General features: G+C 43.7%; 1 protein-coding gene across 1 annotated transcript in view; it reads right to left on the bottom strand.

The window, feature by feature from the left end:
- Nucleotides 1-3783: 3783 nt before the first annotated feature.
- LOC138663844 (zinc finger protein 665-like) overlaps nt 3784-22624 on the bottom strand; it is a 40176-nt gene continuing 21335 nt past the window's right edge. Inside the window, exon 6 of the mRNA XM_069750196.1 lies at nt 3784-6561. Coding sequence (XP_069606297.1) covers nt 4793-6561 — 1769 coding nt within the window. The 3' untranslated portion in view covers nt 3784-4792. The remainder of the gene's footprint in view (nt 6562-22624) is intronic.

Raw genomic sequence — 22624 nt, 5'->3', positions numbered from 1 at the left:
AATAGCTGGTTTTTGGTCATTCGGCCTCACAAAAATCGGAATAATAAGCGATCAAATAATGTCACATGCCTGAAAATGTTACCAATAAAAACGTCAACTCGTCCCGCAAAAAACAAGACCTCACATGACTCTGTGGACCAAAATATGGAAAAATCATAGGTCTCAAAATGTGGTAACGCAAAAAATATTTTTTGCAATAAAAAGCGTCTTTTAGTGTGACAGCTGCCAATCATAAAAATCCGCTAAAAAACCCGCTATAAAAGTAAATCAAACCCCCCATCATCACCCCTTTAGTTAGGAAAAATAAAAAAAATAAAAAATGTATTTATTTCCATTTTCCCATTAGGGTTAGGGCTAGGACTAAAGTTAGGGCTAGGGCTGGGGTTAGGGCTAGGGTTGGGGTGGGGCTAGGGTTAGAGTTAGGGCTAGAGTTAGGGTTAGGGTTGGGGCTAAAGTTAGAGTTAGGGTTGGGGCTAAAGTTAGGGTTTGGATTACATTTAGGGTTGGGATTAGGGTTAGGGGTGTGTCAGGGTTAGGGGTGTGGTTGGGGTTATGGTTCGGATTAGGGTTAGGGGTATGATTGGGATAGGGTTTCAGTTAGAATTGGGGGTTTCCACTGTTTAGGCACATCAGGGCTCTCGAAACGCAACATGGCGTCCAATCTCAATTCCAGCCAATTCTGCGTTGAAAAAGTAAAACAGTGCTCCTTCCCTTCCGAGCTCTTCCTGTAGTGGAACACTTGGGGGTTCAAAGTTCTCACAACACATCTAGATAAGTTCCTTGGGGGGGTCTAGTTTCCAATATGGGGTCACTTGTGGGGGATTTCTACTAGGTGCATCAGGGGCTCTGCAAATGTAATGTGATGCCTGCAGACCAATCCATCGAAGTCTGCATTCCAAATGGCGCTCCTTCCCTTCCGAGCTCTGCCATGCGCCCAAACGGTGGTTCCCCTCACAAATTGGGTATCAGCGTACTCAGGACAAATTGGACAACAACTTTTGGAGTCCAATTTCTCCTGTTACCCTTGGAAAAATACAAAACAGGGGGCTAAAAAATAATTTTTGTGTGGAAAAAATGATTTTTTATTTTCACGGCTCTGCGTTATAAACTTTACAATCCACAATAAGTCTCAAATTGCCATAAAACGCAACCAGACTCATTACACAATGCACCACGATGCTTAGATTCAATAATATTTATTAATAATTCACATAAAATTTGACAACGGTAATTATATATGAGAAAACCTCCAAATGTAATGGAGCGGATTTATTCACATAACATCTACAAGAAAACCAATATGAGAAATCAATAGCCAAAAAAGCCCACATACAGAAAAAACTGCATTGTCAGAGACCTGAACCTAGCCGAACGATAAGGTTTGTATACAATAAAGGCTCCATGAATGCCAGGTGACCCAATCAATGGGACTTTTTAATTATCACTGCCACATGGCATGTATATATACTGGCGCTTACCACCTTTAAAGATACACTTATAAAAATACCATGGCCGGTCCAAACAAATAATCATAAGGTATGGACAAGCTGACAATAACTTACATGTGGTAAGATGTCTGTGTCTCCGTTCCTTTACCCCGACGCGCGTTTCGTAACATTTCCTCAGGGGGCGTCATAAACTGCGTTATAAACTGTAGTGAAACACTTGGGGGTTCAAAGTTCTCACAACACATCTAGATAAGTTCCTTGGGGATTCTAGTTTCCAAAATGGTGTCACTTGTGGGGGGTTTCTACTGTTTAGGTGCATCAGGGGCTCTGCAAATGCAATGTGACGCCTGCAGACCAATCCATTGAAGTCTGCATTCCAAATGGCGCTCCTTCCCTTCCGAGCTATGCCATGCGCCCAAACGGTGGTTCCCCCCAACATATGGGGTATCAGTGTACTCAGGACAATTTTTTTAACAACTTTTGTGGTCGAATTTCTCCTGTTACCCTTGGGAAAATACAAAACTGGGGGCTAAAAAATAATTTTGTGGAAAAAAAAAAGAATTTTTATTTTTACGGCTCTGTGTTATAAACTGTAGTGAAATACTTGGGGGTTCAAAGCTGTCAAAACACATCTAGATAAGTTCCTTAGGGGGTCTACTTTCCAAAATGGTGTCACTTGTGGGGGGTTTCAATGTTTAAGCACATCAGGAGCTCTCCAAATGTGACATGATGTCCCATCTCAATTCCAGTCAATTTTGCATTGAAAAGTAAAATGGCCCTCCTTCCCTTCCGAGCCCTGCCATGCACCCAATCAGTGGTTTACCCCCACATATGGGGTATCAGCGTACTCAGAACAAATTGTACAACAACTTTTGTGGTCCATTTTCTCCTATTACCCTTGGTAAAATAAAACAAATTGGAGCTGAAGTAAATTTTTTGTGAAAAAAAGTTAAATGTTCATTTTTTTTAAGCATTCCAAAAATTCCTCACGAGAAAACAATGTCAGAATCGCCAAGATCCGTTGAAGCGTGCCAGAGTTATAACCTCATAAAGGGACAGTGGTCAGAATTGTAAAAATTGGCCCAGTCATTAACGTGCAAACCACCCTTGGGGCTTAAGGGGTTAAAGGGGTATTCCAGGTAAAGTATTCTCCTGAACAAACCATCATGAGCTATAGAACTGATATCCATAGCGCTGTTTCTAATTCTGACAGTATCTGCTTTTCACAGCGATGGCTCTCCATTCTGGGACGTTATGTCACAGATCAGTGGGCATGGCCTCCTCCTGTAAGAGGCAGCCTACTGACATTTAGCATGAGATCAGGGTGTGTGGTCGGCCTCTGACCAGCCACAGTCATTTGTCTGTGCTTTGGTTGCCCTCCCCTTTCCGGATGAATTTTACCTCCCTCATAGATGTTTTTATCAAAATATCCAGGTCCAGACCAACTTTGATACACAGAACAGGATTTTGTGGAGCAAAGTTATTACAATAGTAAAATCATAATCAGCAGGTTTAGCTGGAGATTCCATGTGTCTTTTTTTTATTAGGCAACATAGAGGAACTGACACTGGACACACACGGTAAAACTGTGGTAGGACGTTTATTGTTTTTCGCACATAAATTTTTAACATTTAGATGGATTTAGACAAACTCTCCTACAAAACATAACAAAGTCATTACTACAGGACTGCATGATAAAGTGATTTATTCTAAAAGAAATGCTAGAGCTAAAAATGAGAGAATCCTGGCCCTGTGGCTGGAGACTCCGGGCCTGGCCTTCAGCTTGTTAGTACAAGACAGGATCTTTGTCCCTGGAGCTTATCTACTCTGTATAAAGGTACCGTCACACTAAGCGACGCTGCAGCGATACCGACAACGATGTTGATCGCTGCAGCGTCGCTGTTTGGTCGCTGGAGAGCTGTCACACAGACAGCTCTCCAGCGACAAACGATCCCGAGGTCCCCGGTAACCAGGGTAAACATCGAGTTACTAAGCGCAGGGCCGCGCTTAGTAACCCGATGTTTACCCTGGTTACCAGCGTAAACGTTAAAAAAACAAACACTACATACTTACCTTCAGCTGTCTGTCCTCCGGCACTCTGCTTTCCTCTGCACTGTCAGCGTTGGTCAGCCGAAAAGCAGAGCGGTGACGTCACCGCTGTGCTTTCTGGCTGGCTGGCGCTGACACAGGATGCAGGAGGAGTGCAGAGAAGCACAGCGTCGGGGACAGACAGCTGAAGGTAAGTATGTACTGTTTGTTTTTTTAACGTTTACGCTGGTTACCAGGGTAAACATCGGGTTACTAAGCGCGGCCCTGCGCTTAGTAACCCGATGTTTACCCTGGTTACCAGTGAAGACATCGCTGGATCGGTGTCATACACGCCGATCCAGCGATGGCAGCGGGAAGTCCAGTGACAAAATAAAGTTCTGGACTTTTCTCAGCGACCAACGATCTCCCAGCAGGGGCCTGATCGTTGGTCGCTGTCACACATAACGATTTCCTTAACGATATCGTTGCTACGTCACAAAAAGCAACGATATCGTTAACGATATCGTTATGTGTGACGGTACCTTAATGAGACTCTGATCTTGTTCATAAAAAGAGCATTTGAGAATAATAAAAGCTGCCTAAATATAAGGACCTTGTCTGATCCATATGTCCTTGTATAAAGAACTGTGGAGATAGCTATATTCTTCTGTATAAAATATGTGATGTTGCTGTAGCCCTAATATTTCTGTACAGGGGTCTCTGAATAAATCATCTTGCCCCAGAGTTACAAAATGAGATAATGGAGACAAAGAGGAGACATTATATTTTGATTGGAATATATCACAGCAGATATTCCAAAAAAGAAGAAATTGATCATATATGTAATTAGTAATTTACAATATAAACATGTTTATTATCGCAGTACAGAAAAGTGAAAGATGTTTGTTGACAGTCGCGGATTGTGAATTGAAAGAGATTGATGAATGGCAGATTGCGGAAATTGGGGGTTAGGAAGAAGAGGGAGGAAGAAATGTTGGGTATTTTGGGGAAGTTTAAGGGGAGGTGTAGCAATACTCTTATCCAATTAGTGAAATATAAATATATAACTGAGAAATATTCAATGAAAAGGGAAAATTGTATTTAATTTACATATTAGATAGCAGATGTTTGTTGGGAACTGCATATGTTTTAATTCAAATGTAAGTTCTCACTTGCTTTCTCATTTACTTATTTGACATTACTTTAACTCCGTGTGTTTTCTTGTACAGTTTGTCAAAAATATATGAATCTGCCCTGTGTGACTTTTCTTTTCTGGTTAACAAAATGTTATTTTTCACTAAAATATGTCCCAAATTCTAAATATGACTTATCTCTATATGAGATATTTGATGCTTAGAAAGACTCTTTTTGTGGGTAAAACATTTCTCACATTCTGAACATGAAAATGGCTTCTCCCCTGTGTGAGTTCTCTCATGTGTATCAAAATGTGATTTCCGTGCAAAACATTTTCCACATTCTGAACATGAAAAGGGCTTCTCCACCATGTGGGTTATCTGATGTCTAGAGAGACCTGATTTATCTGTAAAACATTTTCCACATTCTGAACATGAAAATGGCTTCTCCCCTGTGTGAGCTCTCTGATGTGAAAAAAGATGTGATTTCTGTAAAAAGCATCTCCCACATTCTGAACATGAAAATGGCTTCTGCCCTGTGTGAGTTCTCTCATGTCTATCAAAATGTGATTTCCGTGCAAAACATTTTCCACATTCTGAACATGAAAAGGGCTTCTCCCCCATGTGTATTCTCTTATGTCTAACATAACTTGATCTACGTGAAAAACAATTTCCACATTCTGAACAAGAAAAGGGCTTCTCCCCTGTGTGAGTTCTCTGATGTGAAACAAGAGATGATTTATCTGAAAAACATTTCCCACACTCTGAACATGAAAATGGCTTTTTCCCTGTGTGAAATCTCTGATGTGCAACAAATTGTGATTTTATTACAAAACATTTCCCACATTCTGAACATGAAAATGGCTCCTCCCCTGTGTGAGTTCTCTGATGCATAACAAAACGTGATTTATCTGCAAAACATTTCTCACATTCTGAACATGAAAATGGCTTCTCCCCTGTGTGAGTTCTCTGATGTATAACAAAACGTGATTTATTTGCAAAACATCTCCCACATTCTGAACATGAAAATGGCTTCTCCCCTGTGTGGCTTCTCTGATGTGTAACAAGATGTGACTTAGTTGCAAAACATTTCTCACATTCTGAACATGAAAATGGCTTCTCACCTGTGTGACTTCTCTGATGTGTAACAAGATTTGACTTACTTGCAAAACATTTCTCACATTCTGAACATGAAAATGGCTTCTCCCCCGTGTGACTTCTCTGATGTTTAACAAGAATTGTCTTACTTGCAAAACATTTCTCACATTCTGAACATGAAAATGGATTCTCCCCTGTGTGGATTCTCTGATGTGTAACAAGATGTGACTTAGTTGCAAAACATTTCTCACATTCTGAACATGAAAATGGCTTCTCACCTGTGTGACATCTCTGATGTGTAACAAGAATTGGCTTACTTGCAAAACATTTCCCACATTCTGAACATGAAAATGGCTTCTCCCCTGTGTGACTTCTCTGATGCATAACAAGATTTGACTTATTTGCAAAACATTTCCCACATTCTGAACATGAATATGACTTCTTCCCTGTGTGAACTATTTTTTGGCTAACATGCTCTAATTTCTGGTTAAAATTTTTCCCATACTCTGAAGAAGAAAATCTTTTCTCCTCTATGTGCATTTTTGGATGTGTAACAAAAGACGTTTTGAGGGAAAAACTTTTTTCATATTCTAAACTTGAAAATTGCTTGTTTTCTGTAAGAACAATTAGATTTTTAATGCCTCTTTTGTGACTTTTATTTTTCTTAATAGTCTGTGATGAATCAGAAAATGGGACTTGTTTAAAAGGATCAGATAATAGATCTTTGCTGTGAAAGGATGATGGTATATCTGAAATAATGGCATATACACTAGTCATATCTTGATTTACATCAAGGTCATCTAATTTAAAAGTTGAAGATTTCAATTGTTCCTCTGATCTCCTGGTACAGTCATCTGCCAAGAATAAAGATTATTTTGGAATCAATTACATTTTTATAACATTTCTAAAATACCCAAAGATATGGTAAGTTATGAAGAAAAATTCCATTATTTACTAACACAAAAACATTTTAAAAATCTAACAGTAAACCTTGACAAGCAACATGGCTTACATAAATAAATCAATCCAGTAAAATCTGCATGCCCAAAGCCAAATGTGCCCCTTGATCCTGAGCCTTACAGTGTGCCCAAAAACTGTTAGCATCCGCATATTTACAATTGCAGTAACAGGAAGAACTTGCTTAAACATTCACGGTATGCGTGCCCCCAGAAGCAGTAGTTGGGCACCACTTATTGGATGCAAAAATGGTATATTTGCGATTGTCATTCTCCAACATCTACTGTGTGCTAGTTTGCAGAGAATACCTGTGGAGTCAAAATAGTCACTACCCCTAAAGATAAATTCACTGAGGGAGAATTAATCAATTTTCCACTGCTTTATCTGCCATCCTGACACCTTAAGTGATCTGCAAATTGTTAATCACAAAAGTCCAAAAGAGGTTATTCAAAATGGCACTTCTCAAATAATTACAAAACAAGTTTTAGCCAAAGATTTGAGGCCAGAAAAGAGACACATCAAAATAAAGAAAAACATAGTTATAAGGTGCTATCAGTGATTAGAACCCTTGTCAGTAGTGAAGTCATACCTTCTGATGCCGAGGAGTGAACTCCCAGATATAGCGCTTGTAGATGCCCAGTGTAGGGGTTGATCACTCCTTAGCATCAGAAGGTATGACTTCCTACTGACGGGGGTCCTAATCACTGATATGGCCAAAACTTGTTTGAATCTGCAAATGGTGCCTGAAACTATTCATGCAAAGTCTGTATTCTCACAGCCAAATGGCAATCCCTTCCTTCTGAGCCCTGCCATGTGCCCAAGCAGTATAATACTGTCTGATCTAGGAGAAGTAGGTAAATATATAGTGGTGTCCGTTTTCTTTTTTTTCTCGCAAAATTGTAAAAACTGGGCCTGCATCAACATTCGTAATGATCAGGGGTGCACCTATCATGAGGCATGTTGAGCACTTTGCCTCATGCGGCAGTGCGTCCCTGAAAGACACGGGGCGGAAGAGCGGCGGTCAGAACACGTGGTGCCGACTCATTTTCTGACAGAGTGACACTCGTTCGGTGAGCGCAGAGTCGTGTCTGGACCGGAAGGTGACTAACGGTGCTGGCCAGGACTCGCAGAGCTGCAGTAGAGTAAGTAAACATTATCTGAGTCCTGCCTGTGCGCTGCCCATGGGGTCTGCGGGGCTGTGTGTGTGTGTGCAGAGTCTGCCTTTGCAGTCCTGTTATCTGAGCACTATATGGCCACTTCCCTCCCACGCCTCCACCGCACTGCCACCCTCATGGACTCGTCTTAGGTGATATTCTTCTCATTCCGCAGCAGTCCTTTTTCTGTACCTTTTTGGGAGGATCTCTGCAGGGCACCTTACAGGCTTTATACAGATACAGTATATCTATGCTTTTGTGGTGGCTCTTTTTGCCATGTGATTTTCATTCATCTGACTCTTGGTGCTGCCTGTGTCACTGGTTGTCTGTTGGGTTATGTGTATTTATTTATACTAGCACGTGTTCTGTACAATTTTATTACATTTGGTACATGGTTATTTATGTTCGTTTATTTCATTATTGTTAGTACTATCTGTATTGGACATGTCTATACTGTACATATGTATATTATTTTCTACAGTATTCGCATTGGTGCTGTCCATGTTTGCATTACCAGCATGGGGAAAGGCATTTAGTGTTTTACTTATGTTTTAACCCATTGTTGTCAATAAAGTTCTTTCTTTTTTATATTAATACTAGCTGTACTACTCGGCTTCGCCCGGGTTAATAACTGCTGTTAGCAAAATAGAATGTGTTAACAAAAATTTATTCTGCACACAAAAACCACAAAACAAATAGATAGAAATGTAATTATTAAAAGGCAAAAACTAAGCTAATAGAAGCACTTCACAACATACATTTCAAATACCAGAGATATTCCACACAGATTTAACTAAATTGGCCAAGTAATGTGAAGTAATCTTCTACTACTTATTTCGAGCGCCTTTTGATAAACGACATTCTTAGTTTTTTCTTCAGGTGCAAAGACGAACAGATTTTTGGCTGTTCCAACTCTTGAACAGGCCACATAAAGTTGACGATGAGAAAAGCATGGAGATTGTAAATCGATTCCAACTACTTTCAAGGGCTGTCCCTGAGCCTTGTTGATGGACATAGCAAATGTCAGTCAAACAGGAAACTGGAGGCGTTTACAATCAAAAGGCAAATCAGATGGAATGAGAAGAATTGTTGGAATGAAAACATCTTCTCCTGTGGCACATCCTGTGAAAATGGTTGCCTCAATTACATGTGGAAACAGGTTCTTAATCAAGAGTCTTGTTCCATTACACAGCTTTGGTGGATCCAAATTTCTCAATAGCAGAATAGGTGCTCCAGGTTTTAGAAAGAGGTTGTGAGGAGCAATTCCTTGTGGCTCCAAGGAATTGAGAGACTCAGTTGGATAAAATAATTCTTGAGCAGGGTCTATTACTGTATCCACGGACTTGTAGGTTGTGCACACACCTGGAAGGAGATTTATAATTTGAAGATTGATCTTGTTGACACTGTCATTTTTGGGAGCTAGAATAGCCCTTTCACACAGCCAGCCAGAATTTTTGAAGTGGAGTTGAATGTTTGGAAAAACGTTTGTTTTCAACTCAATGGAAGTCACAATGCAACAAAAGTTGCTTGGGAACGTGATCTGTCCAGTGGTTGAGTTTACTGGTGCCTTGCCATCTCCAATAGTCAACAGCTGGCTCGAAAAGTCCAGCAGAAACATCGCCTGTCATGTAGACCCTCAAGTTTGTGTTCAGGGACTTTTTTTTACTTTTCTCCAAAGGTACGATGCTTTGAGACAGGCATTGAGTTTGTCTGCAGTGGTTGATCTTGGAATAACAGATAGTGTTATGATATATTTGTTGCTACACAGGTCTTGCAGCAGTCTGACCACTGCTTCCAGAGCCCTTTTTTTGTGACATGGTGCATTCATCCCAAATGATGGCATTGCTTTTTTGAAGCAATTTGGCCAGTCCTGATCCCTTGGCAATATTACACACGGGGCTGTCACTATGAGACAGTTTAAGTGGTAGTTTCAATGTCGAATGTGCTGTCCTGCCACCTTCTAAAAGCGTAGCTGCAATTCCAGAAGATGCCACTGCAAGTGCAATCTTTTTTTGTTGTCGAAATTTTGCCAGGAACAAGTTGATTACAAATGTCTTTCCTGTTCCACCTGGAGCATCAAGGAAGACAATCCCACCTTTGTTGGTTTCACTGAAACTTAAAATGTAGTTATAGGCGTCACTTTGATCTGGTACCAATATTGGCTTGTTCTGAGACAGAAATGCGGTCAGTTCATCAATATTGTAGTTTGTTTCTATGAAAATCTCCCTACACATTTGGATGCCTTCAGGATTTCTTATTGGAGTAGGCAAACCAAGCAACTGAAAGGCTTTTCCTGACATTGCTATGCACTGATCTTCAAGGAGCATTAAAGTTTCATTGAACATTTCCTCAGTGAAGTTGATGAGTTGCTGAGGATTTTCCCTTCTAATTTGCATGAGGATGTCCTCACTGAGATCAGTTTTGTACTTTGTCCAAATCTCAAGAGGATTTGAAATGCTACAGGTTGTTAGAATAATAGCAAAGAGATGTCTTCGTCACTTTGGGGTTTGTGTGGCTGCTGCTTCACTGAGGGTCATGTCCCAGTGTCCATCATTTTCCAGAAGTCCTTGTCTTTGGCAAGCTTCCCTGAATGTTTCACACACATGGCCTCCGACGGTCTTCAGGTCAGAAAATGATGTAGGGCCTTTGACAACATGAAGTGACATGCGCAGGTAGAAGCACTCTGCATTTGACGGATGAACAGTGTAGACGCTACCAAGAGTATCAGTTGCTTTCACCCCTGGATAGCCTTCAATATCAAGCCCCATTTCCTCCGTTCCAGTGTTTTTCTGGAGGCATTCCAAGTGTAGTAGTTTGGTAAATCACAGTAGAGAATTGTTTTTGCAAAAGGGTCTTGTTGACACAGCTCAAAAAATGCCAAGAGGATGGTCGTAAGGTACCGTCACACTTAGCGACGCTGCAGCGATACCGACAACGATCCGGATCGCTGCAGCGTCGCTGTTTGGTCACTGGAGAGCTGTCACACAGACCGCTCTCCAGCGACCAACAATGCCGGAAACCAGGGTAAACTTCGGGTAACTAAGCGCAGGGCCGCGCTTAGTAACCCGATGTTTACCCTGGTTACCATCCTAAAAGTAAAAAAAAACAAACACTACATACTTACCTACAGCCGTCTGTCCTCCAGCGCTGTGCTCTGCACTCCTCCTGTACTGTTTGTGTGAGCACAGCGGCCGGAAAGCAGAGCGGTGACGTCACCGCTCTGCTTTCCGGCTGACCGACGCTCACAGCCAGTACAGGAGGAGTGCAGAGCACAGCGCTGGAGGACAGACAGCGGTAGGTAAGTATGTAGTGTTTGTTTTTTTTACTTTTAGGATGGTAACCAGGGTAAACATCGGGTTACTAAGCGCGGCCCTGCGCTTAGTTACCTGATGTTTACCCTGGTTACCAGTGAAGACATCGCTGAATCGGTGTCACACACGCCGATTCAGCGATGTCTGCGGGGAGTCCAGCGACCAAATAAAGTTCTGGACTTTCTTCCCCGACCAGCGACAGCACAGCAGGGGCCTGATCGCTGCTGCCTGTCACACTGGACGATATCGCTAGCGAGGACACTGCAACGTCACGGATCGCTAGCGATATCGTCTAGTGTGACGGTACCTTTAGGTGGTGTTAGGAGCTGCTGCTGCAAGTTTGCTGGGTTACACTAAATTCTCTGTCCATTTTCCAAGTGCACACTCAGATGCAAAACTGGTGGGTAGCGCTCATGAATGGAGAATCCTAGTATTCTCCAAACAGCTTCATTGCTGCTTATGTACCTGGCCATCTGGAATGCCTCCACTTCATCAATAATAGGTCCTTTTTTCTGGATTTCAAAAACTGGTTGATCACTTCCTTTGTGGACATATTTGCTGACATACTTGATTGACTTCACAGAGTGGCAAGATTCGACATTTACAGTACAGACCAAAATATTGGACACACCTTCTCATTCAAAGATTTTTCTGTATTTTCATGACTATGAAAATTGTACATTCACACTGAAGGCATCAAAACTATGAATTAACACATGTGGAATTATATACTTAACAAATAAGTGTGAAACAACTGAAAATATGTCTTATATTCTAGGTTCTTCAAAGTAGCCACCTTTTGCTTTGATTACTGCTTTGCACATTCTTGGCATTCTCTTGATGAGCTTCAAGAGGTAGTCACCGGAAATGGTCTTCCAACAGTCTTGAAGGAGTTCCCAGAGATGCTTAGCACTTATTGGCCCTTTTGCCTTCACTCTGCGGTCCAGCTCACCCCAAACCATCTCGATTGGGTTCAGGTCCGGTGACTGTCGATGCCATGTCATCTGGCGTAGCACCCCATCACTCTCCTTATTGGTCAAATAGCCCTTACACAGCCTGGAGGTGTGTTTGGGGTCATTGTCCTGTGGAAAAATAAATGATGGTCCAACTAAACACAAACCGGATGGAATAGGATGCCGCTGCAAGATGCTGTGGTAGCCATGCTGGTTCAGTATGCCTTCAATTTTGAATAAATAGTGTCACCAGCAAAGCACCCCCACATCATCTCACCTCCTCCTCCATGCTTCACGGTGGGAACCAGGCATGCAGAGTCCATCCGTTCACCTTTTCTGCGTCACACAAAGACACGGTCGTTGGAACCAAAGATCACAAATTTGGACTCATCAGACCAAAGCACAGATTTCCACTGGTCTAATGTCCATTCCTTGTGTTCTCTAGCCCAAACAAGTCTCTTCTGCTTGTTGCCTGTCCTTAGCAGTGGTTTCCTAGCAGCTATTTTACCATGAAGGCCTGCTGCACAAAGTCTCCTCTTAACAATTGTTGTAGAGATGAGTCTACTGCTAGAACTCTTGAAGCTCATCAAGAGGATGTCAACAGTGTGCAAAGCAGTAATCAAAGCAAAAGGTGGCTACTGTGAAGAACCTAGAATATAAGACATATTTTCAGTTGTTTACAATTTTTTTGTTAAGTATATAATTCCACATGTGTTAATTCATAGTTTTGATGCCTTCAGTGTGAATGTACAATTTTCATAGTCATGAAAATACAGAAAAATCTTTGATTGAGAAGGTGTGTCCAAACTTTTTGTCTGTACTGTAAATGTCGAATCTTGCCACTCTGTGAAATCAATCAAGTATATCTACAAATATGTCCACAAAGGAAGTGATCAAGCAGTTTTTGAACTCCAGAAAAATGGACCTATTATTGATGAAGTGGAGGCATTCCAGATGGGCAGGTACATAAGCAGCAATGAAGCTGTTTGGAGAATACTAGGATTCTCCATCCATGAGCGCTACCCACTAGTTGTGCATCTGAGTGTGCACATGGAAAATGGACAAGGAATTTACTTTAACCCAGTAAACTTGCAGCAGCAGCTCCTAACACCACCCTCTTGGCATTTTTTGAGCTGTGTCAACAAGACCGTTTTGCAAAAACAATTCTCTACTGTGATTTACCAAAGTCATGAAAATACAGAAAAATCTTTGACTGAGAAGGTGTGTCCAAACTTTTGGTTTGTACGGTATGTTTGCCTGAAAGATTTTTGAGAGCAAAGGGTTGTAAGGCACTACCCACCTGTTGTCAATTTCTATCTCTTGGAATGATGATCCAACACGCATTTTGAGCTTTGCTGTGAAACCACCATCCCCTGGCTTTCTTCTTCGGTAGACTGGATATCCATCTTGTCCTGTTTGGGACTCTTGGACCAGGGAATGTGGGGTAATGCTTTGAACACCTGCCATCAATCATACAGGGAGAATTTTTGTTGAGACTCCCACACGGACCATGGATCATGTTTTTTGTGATGGTGTCAAACAACAATGGGTCAATCTGAAGGTCTGGCAATTCGACACTGATGATATTGTCAATTTCGGTAGGCTGTATTTTTTGCTTCAGCCAGATCAAGATGTGGGCGTGAGGAAGGCCTCTTTTTTGTCATTCAACTGAATGCAGCACTGCTTCTCATCATAAATATGTGATTTTGTGATCAGAATAGTCATTTTTGAAAGTTTTTGCTTGAAAACCCGAGCAATAAGGTCATGGCGATTCACTGTTTTTTGGCCCGGCAACAGGTGCCTTCCAATTTCCTCCCAGGCAGGATTGCAAGTAAAGGTGATGAAAAGATCTGGACGGCCATACTTTCTCACATAAGTCATTGCATCCTGTGTGTATTCATGCATGTGTTGTGGGCTTCCAGTGACAGTTGATGGAAGAAAAAACATTTTCCCCAACTCTTTTGGATCAGCATCATTTGCAACAGCATCTCTAAGGTGAATATATTCCTCGGCCCTGAGCTTCTTTTGATTTAGTCAGATATATAAAAGATGTTCACTCTCAATCTTTGCATACATGTCAATAATAAATTGATGGAAGAGGTGTTTGCATTTCAAGATGTGATGTTCCCCTGCAAATCTTGTCATGATCCTATATGCATAGAAGTCTGTTGTGAATTCTGTGATCAAGCTCCCTCCTGTGGTCACGAGTGGTACTGCGGCTTCTGAGTTTCCTTCCTCAGGTAACGAGGTTAAGTCGTTAGGTGCTGCTCTATTTAACTCCACCTAGTGCTTTGATCCTGGCCTCCAGTCAATGTTCTAGTATTGGTCTTGCTTCCTCCTGGATCGTTCCTGTGGCCAGTCTGCTCAGCATAAGCTAAGTTCTGCTTGTGTTACTTTGTTGCTATATTTTCTGTCCAGCTTGCTATATTGGTTTTGCTTGCTTGCTGGAAGCTCTGAGACGCAGAGGGAGCACCTCCGTACCGTTAGTCGGTGCGGAGGGTCTTTTTGCCCCTCTGCGTGGTTGTTTGTAGGTTTTTGTGCTGACCGCAAAGCTATCTTTCCTATCCTCGGTCTATTCAGTAAGTCAGGCCTCACTTTGCTAAATCTATTTCATCTCTGTGTTTGTATTTTCATCTTAACTCACAGTCATTATATGTGGGGGGCTGCCTTTTCCTTTGGGGAATTTCTCTGAGGCAAGGTAGGCTTATTTTTCTATCTTCAGGACTAGCTAGTTTCTCAGGCTGTGCCGAGTTGCATAGGGAGCGTTAGGCGCAATCCACGGCTACCTCTAATGTGGTTTGATAGGTTTAGGGATTGCGGTCAGCAGAGTTTCCACGTCTCAGAGCTCGTCCTATGTTTTGTGGTTTTTGTCAGGTCACTTGTGTGCTCTGAACTTCAAGGTCCATTGTGGTTCTGAATTACCTATTCATAACAGAAGTCCACGGCAGACACTTTTTTCCTGAAGGGTTGCCTGTTGTAGGATCTGTCTGAGGTATTCCAAAGTGATAGCCATCCTGTCCCTGCCAAAAGATGATTGCATATTGCAGACCATCATAGGACCTGTGATTTTCTGCTACTCGTTGCAAACTATTGTTCCTTTTCTGAAGCACAATGTCACGGCTTTGAAAATCATTACCTACAATCAAGATGGCTACCTCATCAAACGTGGGAGCATTGAAACGTCGCTGATGTTCACCTTGTGGTGTTTTCTCAGCTCGAATGACAACCTTGTAATCGTCATTTGGCATGCATTCAAGTGCAGTCTTGAAAAGTTGAAAAGTTGAACATATGGATTGTTGGAGTGAAGAAACTGCTGCAAAATAGTGACAATATCAAGGCAAGTGTTAGGAATTAAAGAGCATCTCCGCTGAGCCTCTGCTTCTGCATTTCCCATGAAGAAGAGTTGAAGAAATTAAGGTTCTTCCCCTTGTAATGGAAGCAGTGAGCCAATTTAGTGGTAAACCTGTCCTTGAACTTTAAATGTCGGCATAAATCCTGTTGTAAACATTTCTTTTGTTGCACCAAATGATGCCATTTGGAAGCAGGAGTTGTACTTCTTGATGTTGTCCAAGAAATGCTTTGATATTGTACTGGTACCTGTCATGAGAGACTTTAGGGGATATGGTGGTGACAGGAGAGGTGGAAGTTTTATCTTGCCATTTGCACAGCATAAACCTGGCCGTTCATCTTTCCATTTCAGGGCACTGCAGTACATGCAGACCACATCCATTTTTCCTATCTGAACTTTAGGATTATCCTGATAGTTTATGTCTGACTGATAACAAAAGGCAGCATGTTTCAAATCTCCAACCATTTCCTGTGCCCTGGTGGAAGAAATAACAATTCTCTTAGGGTACCGTCACACTAAGCGACGCTGCAGCATACCGACAACGATGTCCATCGCTGCAGCGTCGCTGTTTGGTCGCTGGAGAGCTGTCATACAGACAGCTCCCCAGCAACCAACGATCCCGAGGTCCCCTGATAACCAGGGTAAACATCGGGTTACTAAGCGCAGGGCTGCGCTTAGTAACCCGATGTTTACCCTGGTTACCAGCGTAAACGTAAAAAAAAAAAAAACACTACATACTTACCTTCAGCTGTCTGTCCTCCCGCGCTCTGCTTTTCCTCTGCACTCTGTAAGCACAGCGGCCGGAAAGCAGAGCGGTGACGTCACCGCTGTACTTTCCGGCCGGCTGGCGCTCACAGCCAGTGCAGGGAAGCACAGCGCCGGGGACAGACACCGGAATGTAAGTATGTAGTGTTTGTTTTTTTACATTTACGTTGGTAACCAGGGTAAACATCGGGTTACTAAGCGCGGCCCTGCGCTTAGTAACCGGATGTTTACCCTGGTTACCAGTGAAGACATCGCTGGATCTGCGTCACACACGCCGATCCAGCGATGTCAGCGGGAAGTCCAGCGACAAAATAAAGTTCTGGACTTTCCTCAGCGACCAACGATCTTCCAGCAGGAGCCTGATCGTTGGTCGCTGTCACACATAACGATTTCCTTAACTATATCGTTGCAACGTCACCAAAAGCAACGATATCGTTAACGATATCGTTATGTGTAGTGCTTAGTAATCTGATGTTTACCCTGGTTACCAGCGTAAACGTAAAAAAAAAAACACTACATACTTACCTTCAGCTGTCTGTCCTCCCGCACTCTGCTTTTCCTCTGCACTCTGTAAGCACAGCGGCCGGAAAGCAGAGCGGTCACGTCACCGCTGTGCTTTCCGGCCGGCTGGCGCTCACAGCCAGTGCAGGGAAGCACAGCGCCGGGGACAGACACCGGAATGTAAGTATGTAGTGTTTGTTTTTTTACATTTACGTTGGTAACCAGGGTAAACATCGGGTTACTAAGCGCGGCCCTGCGCTTAGTAACCGGATATTTACCCTGGTTACCAGTGAAGACATCGCTGGATCGGCGTCACACACGCCGATCCAGCGATGTCAGCGGGAAGTCCAGCGACAAAATAAAGTTCTGGACTTTCCTCAGCGACCAACGATCTCCCAGCAGGAGCCTGATCGTTGGTCGCTGTCACACATAACGATTTCCTTAACTATATCGTTGCAGCGTCACCAAAAGCAACGATATCGTTAACGATATCGTTAAGTGTGAAGGTATTTTTAGTGGCAAGTCAGCCTTTTCTCTGCTGAGATGACTCATTGGCCCTTGAGGAAGCAGTTCTTGTTCTCTTATCTGCAAGCCTCGCTTCCCTCTCCTCAGAAAGTTCATTGGCCCTTGAGGAAGCAGCTCTTGTTTTCATGTCTGCAAGCCTCGCTTCCCTCTCCTCAGAAAGTTAATTGGCCCTTGAGGAAGCAGCTCTTGTTTTCATGTCTGCAAGCCTCGCTTCCCTCTCCTCAGAAAGTTCATTGGCCCTTGAGGAAGCAGCTCTTGTTTTCATGTCTGCAAGCATCGCTTCCCTCTCCTCAGAAAGATCATTGGCTATTGAGGAAGCAGCTTGTGTTTTCATGTCTGCAAGCCTCGCTTTCCTCTCCTCAGAAAGTTCATTGGCTCTTGAGGAAGCAGCTCGTTTTCATGTCTGCAAGCCTCGCTTCCCTCTCCTCAGAAAGTTCATTGGCCCTTGAGGAAGCAGCTCTTGTTTTCTTGTCTGCAAGCCTCGCTTCCCTCTGCTCAGAAAGTTAATTGGCTCTTGAAGAAGCAGCTGCTGTTCTCATGTGTGTCAGCCTTGTTTCCCGGTCTTCACATTTTTCAGTGGCCCATAATGCAGCTTTTCTTTTCGCATCAGCTGACATTCGTGCCATGGAGGTCCGTCCCTCACTAGCGCAGATCGGGGATCTCCGCTAGCGGGGACGGCGAACGCGGACCAAAAAGAAACATTGCGTTAGCGCAATGTTATGAACTGGTGATTCAGAAACACAATAGACCTGGTGGTTAAGAGCACACAAAGTGACCTGATAGTTAATAATAACATAGGACGAGCTCTGGGACGTGGGAACTCTGCTGACCGCAATCCCTAATCCTATCACACAACACTAGAGGTAGCCGTGGAGCGCTCCTGACCAGACCTAGGCGCCTCGGGCACAGCCTGAGAAACTAGCTAGCCCTGAAGATAGAAAAATAAGCCTACCTTGCCTCAGAGAAATTCCCCAAAGGAAAAGGCAGCCCCCCACATATAATGACTGTGAGTAAAGATGAAAATACAAACACAGAGATGAAATAGGTTTTAGCAAAGTGAGGCCCGACTTACTGAATAGACCGAGGATAGGAAAGATAGCTTTGCGGTCAGCACAAAAACCTACAAACAACCACGCAGAGGGCGCAAAAAGACCCTCCGTACCGACTAACGGTACGGAGGTGCTTCCTCTGCGTCCCAGAGCTTCCAGCAAGCAAGAAAAACCAATATAGCAAGCTGGACAGAAAAAATAGCAAACAAAAGTAACACAAGCAGAACTTAGCTTATGCAGTGAAGACAGGCCACAAGAACGATCCAGGAGAGAGCAAGACCAATACTGGAACATTGACTGGAGGCCAGGAACAAAGAACTAGGTGGAGTTAAATAGAACAGCACCTAACGACTTAACCTCGTCACCTGAGGAAGGAAACTCAGAAGCCGCAGCCCCACTCACATCCACCAAAGGAAGCTCATAGACAGAACCAGCCGCAGTACTACTCATGACCACAGGAGGGAGCTTGACCACAGAATTCACAACAGTACCCCCCCCCCTTGAGGAGGGGTCACCGAACCCTCACCAGAGCCCCCAGGCCGACCAGGATGAGCCAAATGAAAGGCATGAACCAGATCGGCAGCATGAACATCAGAGGCAAAGACCCAGGAATTATCTTCCTGACCATAACCCTTCCACTTAACCAGGTACTGGAGTTTCCGTCTCGAAATACGAGAATCCAAAATCTTCTCCACTATATACTCCAACTCCCCCTCAACCAAAACCAGGGCAGGAGGATCAACGGATGGAACCACCGGTGCCACGTATCTCCGCAACAATGACCTATGGAATACATTATGGATGGAAAAAGAAGCCGGAAGGGTCAAACGAAAAGACACAGGATTAAGAACCTCAGAAATCCTATACGGACCAATGAAACGAGGCTTAAACTTAGGAGAGGAAACTTTCATAGGAATATAACGAGACGACAACCAAACCAAATCCCCAACACGAAGTCTGGGACCCACACAGCGCCTGCGGTTAGCGAAACGTTGAGCCTTCTCCTGGGACAATGTCAAATTGTCCACTACATGAGTCCAAATCTGCTGCAACCTATCCACCACAGTATCCACACCAGGACAGTCTGAAGACTCAACCTGCCCTGAAGAGAAACGAGGATGGAAACCAGAATTGCAGAAAAATGGCGAAACCAAAGTAGCCGAGCTGGCCCGATTATTAAGGGCGAACTCAGCCAAAGGCAAAAAGGACACTCAATCATCCTGATCAGCAGAAACAAAACATCTCAGATATGTTTCCAAGGTCTGATTGGTTCGTTCAGTTTGGCCATTTGTCTGAGGATGGAAAGCCGAGGAAAAAGACAAATCAATGCCCATCCTAGCACAAAAGGCTCGCCAAAACCTCGAAACAAACTGGGAACCTCTGTCAGAAACGATGTTCTATGGAATGCCATGTAAACGAACCACATGCTGGAAAAACAATGGCACCAAATCAGAGGAGGATGGCAATTTAGACAAGGGTACCAAATGGACCATCTTAGAGAAGCGATCACAAACTACCCAGATGACCGACATCTTTTGAGAGACGGGGAGATCCGAAATAAAATCCATAGAGATATGTGTCCAGGGCCTCTTCGGGACTGGCAAGGGCAAAAGCAACTCACTGCCACGAGAACAGCAGGGCTTAGCCCGAGCACAAATCCCACAGGACTGCACAAACGAACGCACATCCCGCGACAGAGACGGCCACCAAAAGGATCTAGCCACCAAATCTCTGGTACCAAAGATTCCAGGATGACCAGCCAACACCGAACAATGAACCTCAGAGATAACTCTACTCGTCCATTTATCAGGGACAAACAGTTTCTCCGCTGGGCAACGGTCAGGTCTATTAGCCTGAAATTTTTGCAGCACCCGCCGCAAATCAGGGGAGATGGCAGACAAAATCACCCCCTCCTTGAGAATACCCGCCGGCTCAGGTAAACCCGGAGAGTCGGGCACAAAACTCCTAGACAGGGCATCCGCCTTCACATTTTTAGAGCCCGGAAGGTACGAAACCACAAAGTCAAAATGGGAGAAAAACAGCGACCAACGAGCCTGTCTAGGATTCAACCGTTTGGCAGACTCGAGATACGTCAAGTTCTTGTGATCAGTCAAGACCACCACGCGATGCTTAGCTCCTTCAAGCCAATGACGCCACTCCTCGAATGCCCACTTCATGGCCAGCAACTCTCGATTGCCAACATCATAATTACGCTCAGCAGGCGAAAACTTCCTGGAAAAGAAGGCACATGGTTTCATCACCGAGCCATCAGAACTTCTTTGCGACAAAACAGCCCCTGCTCCAATCTCAGAAGCATCAACCTCGACCTGGAACGGAAGCGAAACATCTGGTTGGCACAACACAGGGGCAGAAGAAAAACGACGCTTCAACTCCTGAAAAGCTTCCACAGCAGCAGAAGACCAATTGACCACATCAGCACCCTTCTTGGTTAAATCAGTCAACGGTTTAGCAATACTAGAAAAATTATTGATGAAGCGATGATAAAAATGAGCAAAGCCCAGGAACTTTTGCAGACTCTTCAGAGATGTCGGCTGAGTCCAATCATAAATGGCCTGAACTTTAACAGGGTCCATCTCGATAGTAGAAGGGGAAAAAATGAAACCCAAAAATGAAACCTTCTGAACACCAAAGAGACACTTTGACCCCTTCACAAACAAAGAATTCGCACGCAGGACCTGGAACACCATTCTAACCTGCTTCACGTGAGACTCCCAATCATCCGAGAAGACCAAAATATCATCCAAGTATACAATCAGGAATTTATCCAGGTACTCTCGGAAGATGTTATGCATAAAGGACTGAAATATTGATGGAGCATTAGAAAGCCCGAATGGCATAACCAGGTACTCAAAATGGCCCTCGGGCGTATTAAATGCTGTTTTCCACTCATCGCCCTGTTTAATACGCACAAGATTATACGCACCACGAAGATCTATCTTGGTGAACCAACTAGCCCCCTTAATCCGAGCAAACAAATCAGACAGCAGCGGCAAGGGGTACTGAAATTTGACTGTGATTTTGTTTAGAAGGCGGTAATCAATACAAGGTCTCAGCGAACCATCCTTCTTGGCCACAAAAAAGAACCCTGCTCCCAATGGCGACGATGACGGGCGAATATGACCCTTCTCCAAGGATTCCTTTACGTAACTCCGCATAGCGGCGTGCTCAGGCACAGATAAATTAAACAGTCGACCTTTAGGAAACTTACTACAAGGAATCAAATCGATAGCACAATCGCAATCCCTATGCGGAGGTAGGGCACTGGACTTGGGCTCATCAAATACATCCCGGTAATCCGACAAGAACTCTGGGACCTCAGAAGGGGTGGATGATGAAATAGACAGAAATGGAACATCACCATGTACCCCCTGACAACCCCAGCTGGACACAGACATAGATTTCCAATCCAATACTGGGTTATGGACTTGTAGCCATGGCAACCCCAAAACGACCACATCATGCAGATTATGCAACACCAGAAAGCGGATATCCTCCTGATGTGCAGGAGCCATGCACATGGTCAATTGGGTCCAATACTGAGGCTTATTCTTGGCCAAAGGCGTAGCATCAATTCCTCTCAATGGAATAGGATACTGCAAGGGCTCCAAGAAAAACCCACAGCGCCTAGCAAACTCCAAGTCCATCAAATTCAGGGCAGCGCCTGAATCCACAAATGCCATGACTGAATAGGATGACAAAGAGCAGATCAAAGTAACAGACAAAAGAAATTTCGACTGTACCGTACCAATGGTGGCAGACCTAGCGAACCGCTTAGTGCGCTTAGGACAATCGGAGATAGCATGAGTGGAATCACCACAATAAAAACACAGCCCATTCCGACGTCTGTGTTCTTGCCGTTCAGCTCTGGTCAAAGTCCTATCACATAGCATAGGCTCAGGTTTATGCTCAGATAATACCGCCAAATGGTGTACATTTTTACGCTCACGTAAGCGTCGATTGATCTGAATGGCCAAAGACATAGACTCATTCAGACCAGCAGGCATAGGAAATCCCACCATGACATCCTTAAGGGCTTCAGAGAGACCCTTTCTGAAAATTGCTGCCAGCGCACATTCATTCCATTGAGTGAGCACAGACCACTTCCTAAACTTCTGACAATATATCTCTACCTCATCCTGACCCTGACACAGAGCCAGCAAATTTTTTTCTGCCTGATCCACTGAATTAGGTTCATCATACAGCAATCCGAACGCCAAAAAAAACGCATCAATATCGCATAATGCAGGATCTCCTGGCGCAAGGGAAAATGCCCAGTCTTGAGGGTCACCACGTAAAAAAGAAATAATAATCTTAACTTGTTGAACTGGGTCA

Source organism: Ranitomeya imitator, chromosome 2 (genome assembly GCF_032444005.1).
Source record: "Ranitomeya imitator isolate aRanImi1 chromosome 2, aRanImi1.pri, whole genome shotgun sequence".
In the NCBI taxonomy this organism is placed as follows: domain Eukaryota; kingdom Metazoa; phylum Chordata; class Amphibia; order Anura; family Dendrobatidae; genus Ranitomeya; species Ranitomeya imitator.
This window is presented reverse-complemented; position numbering and strand designations above follow the sequence as displayed.